A 6,450-nucleotide genomic window follows, 5' to 3' on the forward strand; every position below is an offset into this window, starting at 1 on the left:
TAAGTTTAGTAGGTTAACACATTGTCATTGCATTGTCACGATGACCCTCCAGGCCGCTTCGAAGATTATTTTGACATCACTGAAGGAACGAAGGCAGATTACGAAAGAATTTCCTCTGCAGCCAGACAGAAGCGTAAGCGTGATTTAAAAGAAAGAAAGAAAGACTACAAGCGAAATCAGTCGCCAAACATGTTTGTTTCTATAGATCCGAAAAATACCCGCAACCCTTTTGTAACTTTTTTACATGCTGTTCGCCGGCCCCCCTCTGGGTGATACAAAAGTAGCAGCGACTGAACAGCGTAATATTCAACGCGTTTTTTGGCGGCAGAAAAAACACAAAAGTTTCTAAAATGCTCATTCCTATCCGCCGCGTGACTCATTAGCAGTACACCCTTTCTCGTCAGATGTTTACAGGATTCGGATCACAGATGCAAACATTCGTTTGTAAAACAAAATTCAATACTTAGCTGTGACTAAATAAGGTAAAGCACCAAGAGTATATATATATATATAAATATGTATTCTGCTTGATTGGTATGAAGTTCATGAGTCTGAAACCCTCGGAGCTCAAGCAAGCAACGGCAGTAATCAATTTAGACAATTGCTAACTTCAGTGGAAACGGGATCGAATATACGTAAAGTGTGGCTATTTATTTATTAAGTTCAATTGTATATGTAGATGCAAATGCAAAAAAACTGAATAATGAATACAAAATACTCGTTCTCAGCCTCTCTGGTTTTCTTTTTCAAATAAAACTAATAGAAACTAGATTAAAATTGTACAGTATTTTACAAATGTATCAATTTTTCGTTTCTAGAATAGATGATTGTGAGTGCTCTGGATATCAATCATCTGACTGACTATAGCACGTTTAGTATATACAATTATATAGACGTGTTACGTTCTTCTTCAAAAGCATCGTGATACTCTCATTGAAGATTTATTTTTGTTAGAAAAACACAGAAAAATACACCGGCAGGATGTTCCACTTGTAGTCCTGTATCATAAAATATGTGTCTTGCTAGACAAGCATTATATCAGTGTCTCATAATAAAGGTGTACAATGTAGCTATCAATCGTTATGAAATGCACGATCATTGCTTTTGTAGCTCAAAAATAAGAGCTGCAATCTCACAACAGCGGCATTTAGCGGCCTATTTCCAAGCCTGCACCTCGCATTATATTTTGATTATAATAGATGAACGTAGTAGGAACATCCGGTTGTACATCCCTTATGACCTCTATGCATATATTGTCAATTCTCGACAACTAAAACTATAATAATAATATAACAGTACGTCGCTCAGCCCACCAGTCTCTAGCAACTTTGCCTAATCAGTAACGCCTAAATAAGTAGAGATGGTGACCTAAATTGTTAATCCTGAATTCTAGTCGAAATTTTTTCTATGCCTCTTAGATCTTCGTCGCTTTCGCTTCTTGATAAGGGTATATCTAGAATAGCCTTGGCCAGCCTGATCTTGAGCAGCGCCTTCTTGTGATAGATCGTCTTCTCCTGAAGTTATGTCTACCTTAAAGGAAAACACTTTCTCCTGCGTCGTCTCAATCTGTAAAATTGATCAGTTCGCGCACGTTAGTTTGCCCAACGAATAGGGTCCTTTGCTTTCAGGACATACGGAGGTTTACTCATTTATGGCATATGTTCATCAAGATGCAGAAATGACAAATATAGAAAATCACCTTTGGAACGTCCTTCAAGTCGTATCTAATTCAGAATATAGCGACTATTGTTAAGATAACTAACGTTCCTAAAAAGAGAGATAGAAGCTTGAGGTGTCCATTCACCTCTAACGCTGGAAATTACTGTTTTATATTACTTTATGCCATTGGCACTTAGCGATAAAGACTTGGTCATTTCAAGCTGTAATCTCTGAACGAAGTAGATCAGTCACTCTTATGCTATACATAGTCCCAAGCACGCCAAACAGATCGATCGACAATTATACATAAATAAGGCTACACTTATTGTGGGTACATTCAATCAGGGATTTCCACCTAGAGTTGCAAAACTCGAAGAGACATTTAGACGGCTTTTTTTTTTCTAAAAATTGCAAATTTAAAAAAAAAAACACGATATTTGTATCCTTCTTTTACATTCTGTACATTTTTCCCTTTGCGTTTTAGATTGAGCAAAAACATAATCGAAACGTCAGCGCACGACAAGGTCTACAGCCTTCGAAATCCGTTTCTTTCTAGAAAAGCGGAAAACGCCTTTTACGTAGGCTATTGCGCATAGTATATTGAACATATCTCTTTGTACTAAACGACTTACTAGCAATTTCTCTACCTAGAATTATCTATACTCCGCTGGAGTACTTTTTCCGTTTTAGCTTCAAGTATTTATAGGTCAGTCATTCTAGGAACTTGAGAAATTGGGACGATTAACTTATGAGAAGGATATTGCTTTCTTGTAGAATTTCTCTTGAACGTCTTAATTAACGCAATAGTTAGCCCTAGGGCAGTATCGCCACGTGGCAGATTCAACCGTCGAATATCTTTCCAGGGGTTGTCCAACGAGGGATTGATGATGTGCTAAATAGCTGATAGAAAATATGTGGTCATAGTAAAAAGGATCTCCGACAGATATTATATATATGACCAATACAATATATACAAAAAAAACAAACAGACAAACGTAAAGGTCAATGAAATTCAAAGATATGTTCTCAATACACAGCGTGCACGTAGTGTGATAAATATCCGGATAGATGCGGCTTAGTACAAACAAATTATAATAAATTCGTGATAACAGACTGCCTAACATGGTTTGCGGAGAGGCTATACCTGGCTGTAAATAAAAGTTTTGCAATACGACGTTTCCATCCGAAGATTTAAACTAAGAGTCAAACGTTTCTAGCCTTTCTAAAGATCTGTTCAGCTCCTTGGTTTCTAGATCGTGGGCCAATACCTACGCACTTGGGTCTTTATTGGCTACGGGGTACAGGTCTTGACGATGTCGGTTATATAGAGACTGTTCCCACAATAAACTTTAGGAAAAGATATTCGATAGGGCTGGCATTTTACAAGGGCATTGCGTTTTTATTATATTAGCTAATTTCGTTCTCAATATTATCTCGTTTTCTGACTCAAGAAAGTGACGAGAATTTGAACGAAATAAAAAAGAAACTTAGGAAAATTTCTAAAAACTTAGAAGGAACGATAAACATTGCCAAACAGACTCGAATAACATAACATTAGAGAAATAACTTGAAAACACCCTGTTTAAAGTGAAGGGATAGGATGAATCTGATCTTTTGCGGAAAGTGAAGACAAGGGAAATATGTTGAAGAAAGTAGAAGAAGATCGAGCACATTTATCGAAATTCAAAATGCGTCCTCTCATATTTACATTCTAATTATTCAATGTTCAATATATTTTTTGCAATTTCCTTAATTTTCCGGTAAAAATGACCACCTTTTGCTATTCAATTTTCAGAAGAAAAATTCTCTACATTATCAGACCCCGCTGTCTCGGTAGGCACTATATTATGTCTTACTATATATTATTACTCGATAGGTACAATATATTATGCTTCAGAGATATTTTGGCGGCGATTTAACTAACAAAGTGTTAATTTTTTGATAACACGTGCGAAGAGTCTTAAAGTATCATCCAATAATATAGCAGAGCGCCTCTGTTTGAGTCTATATAATCTTAGACGCTTTGATAGAATACATAGATTTGATGGCGTAACATTTTATAACGTTCGTACCTCCTTTTCGAGTATTCGCTCAACGATTTCCAAGGTGCGAAACGTTGGACTGCAGCCGTCCCTACCGAGTTCCTGCGTTTCGTGGCGAGATACATCTTCGGAGACAAGTCGTTCATGCTCCATGCGAGGCCCGGCCGCCACGCAGCGCAGTTTCAAGCGAGGTACCTGTTACAACGAACGCACCCCACCAGTCGCGTGAAAGAGACACAGCGGCATCGTACGAGTACCATAATAATTGTCAACAAGTAGCAAACAATAACAACAAGAGTCAACAATCAGGAACTACCGAATCATACATATTTAGCCCCAAACGTTAACGGAGTACATTTTCTCGCAAGAATTGCAATATAGAGCATTTGCTTTCATGCACTGTTGACTCATAGGCTTTAGGATTCAAGCGTTTTATTTTATAAATAGACGCTACTGTGTACTAAAAATGACTGTTCAGTGTAAAAGAAAACGTTCGAAACGTTTCCTTACCGAATGAATTAGACACGCTGCAAGGTTTTTACTTGCTTTATCTTTTAGTTAATCTAGCACGATCCTCTTAAAAGATTACCAGCCGCACAGAAACGCATCACTTGTGTAACGGCTAACCGAGCTCCAATAAGCTTCTAAAATATATCGTATTAGGGTTCTCGACAATTTTCCCCCGAAGCTGAGTTAACAACTGGGGTGCATCCCATCAAAAAGGAACGCCCGCGTAAACTGGTCAAATCTAAAGCTTATTGGGACTGTTACTGAATAAACATTTTATATTAGCCGGCGAAATCTAAAATTCCCAGTAACTAATTCTTTCAGCCATTTCTGCGACAGTTTGCTCACGAGAGAAGAAATTCGAAATGGCGTCGTGATTTTCGGAATCTGGTACAGAACGAAAAGCAAGGCGAGAGATTTGCCTTTATCTTATAGTAGAAATCATGTTCTGAACAAATTGTTACAGGTACCAAAAATTAGAATCACAGTATATATATTCCTGTCTGGAACATTTTACTTACTAGCGCTCAAGTCTGTTTTGCCCAGATCGCAAAATTTTAGCTGGAATTACGATTTAGAAATGAATGTTCCCATTTAACATTTCATAAGATAAAAAAACATTTCGATATCGAGGGGGTCGAATTCGATTGAAAGCCCCCATAAAAAGAATTAATAATAGGCGAGAAGGAAGAAGTGTTTAAAGCTTGTGAACACACAATAGATATAGGATACCCAAAGCTGTCCTCAGGTTTTTGCAATAAATCGCACTGTTTTTTTTTTCTTTAAATCAGTTTTATAGCCCATTTTATTAATCGTTTTCAACAAGTATTGATTTGCTGTTCGATATTATTACGCTTTTTTTGCCTTTTATGCCTACAATGTCAAAGTATAAACCCAGAATAACGGGTTAGTAGGTCAACCCACTTGGCAAACAATAATTTCGAGAAAAGACCATAGATAAAGATAGTGACAACCTATGCATCAACCGAAAAAAGGTCGGATGATTTCTGTGATTTTTTTTTTCTGTGACGTCAAAACCTTTTAGTGAAAATAGCATATAGGAACATCAGTTCTGTTATTCAAAGACTGAAACAAGTTACGTCTTTAGGTACTTCTTTCAATAAATAATAGTTATTTGTAAAATATCTATCTTACTGTGAAAACGGGCTCTACATAAAAAATGCACAGTTGAAGCACTTGCAGAAGCACGATGTTCCCGTCTTCCGCTTCGATATCGAGTGCCATTGTATGTAACCAGCTCCAAAAAGGGCTTTCGCATTCCTTGAGAACATCGGTTCCGCGTAACGTTTTTGAATAACCTAAATCTCCGGGTCAGCAAATGAAAATTAAGATTTGCTGACCCGGGTCAACAATACAGTGAAAAGTTACATGGGAGCACGATAAAGGTAAACTACATGACAAACCAAACAGCCATAGGTAGTGCAGCAAAAAAGATGCCTTAACGACACATAAAAAGAAATCGTTTTGTAGCTATAGTGAGACAGTGAAAAGAGAAACGTTTGTATATATATATAAAAGAGGAATATTCAGTAACTAAAGTCCTCATGTCGATACGAAATAATCGTAACGACATAGGCTGCTGTTTATATACATAACAGAACACCTAATACTGGAAGGCATGATAGCAGATTCTCGAACGATGAGTCAATAGTAATAACAGTGTAAAAATTGGAATTGGTACGGGAGAAAAAATGGTTAGATTACACTTGGAGAAAAATTGTAAAAACGTTGTAAAACGAATAACGTAAATTTTTTTTCCAGATGTCACAACATGGCCAGGTGTATTCATGTGCTCGAGATATCGACAAGGCAAAGGAAAGCTTCGAAGAGAACTTGCGCGAAGTTCACGCCCCGGATTGAAACGGTCATCGAGGCTTATATCAAATGAACGATCGATTTTCGTGAATTATGCTTCTAGCTCTTGGAAATAGCAGTTTTGCGATAATCAATTCAATTACCCCGCGTATATTTTATAATGGAATACCGTTGAGCAGCGAATGTTGCCCGTGCGTAGGATGAGGCATACACAAAGAAGTTTGTGTACATCTTAATGAAAAAATGTTGGATATATACCCAGACACTCGTTATCACGAAGGATACCTGATATTTTTCCGAGATTTGTAACAGATTTAGTCTAATCCGCCCAATGATAACCAACTCTACTATCGGCAACAATCTTTATTTTATTTCTCGCATTTTATTGTTATTATCGTTAATTGTG

The 6,450-nt window shown here is 37.2% G+C and overlaps 1 protein-coding gene across 10 annotated transcripts in view; it reads right to left on the reverse strand.

Annotated features, from left to right (window-relative positions):
• Positions 1-898: 898 nt before the first annotated feature.
• LOC111242981 (protein lap4-like) overlaps positions 899-6,450 on the reverse strand; it is an 81,199-nt gene continuing 75,647 nt past the window's right edge. For 9 of the 10 annotated variants that reach the window (XM_086977643.1, XM_086977644.1, XM_022787969.2 and 6 more), the window contains 2 exons: positions 3,732-3,896; positions 899-1,566 (listed from right to left, as the gene is read on the reverse strand). In XM_086977643.1, coding sequence (XP_086833769.1) covers positions 1,390-1,566; positions 3,732-3,896 — 342 coding nt within the window. In that variant the 3' untranslated portion in view covers positions 899-1,389. The remainder of the gene's footprint in view (positions 1,567-3,731; positions 3,897-6,450) is intronic. The other variant, XR_015319267.1, reaches the window with a different exon arrangement.

The sequence above is a fragment of the Varroa destructor genome, unplaced genomic scaffold, assembly GCF_002443255.2.
Source record: "Varroa destructor unplaced genomic scaffold, Vdes_3.0 BEIS01000001.1, whole genome shotgun sequence".
Classification (NCBI taxonomy): domain Eukaryota; kingdom Metazoa; phylum Arthropoda; class Arachnida; order Mesostigmata; family Varroidae; genus Varroa; species Varroa destructor.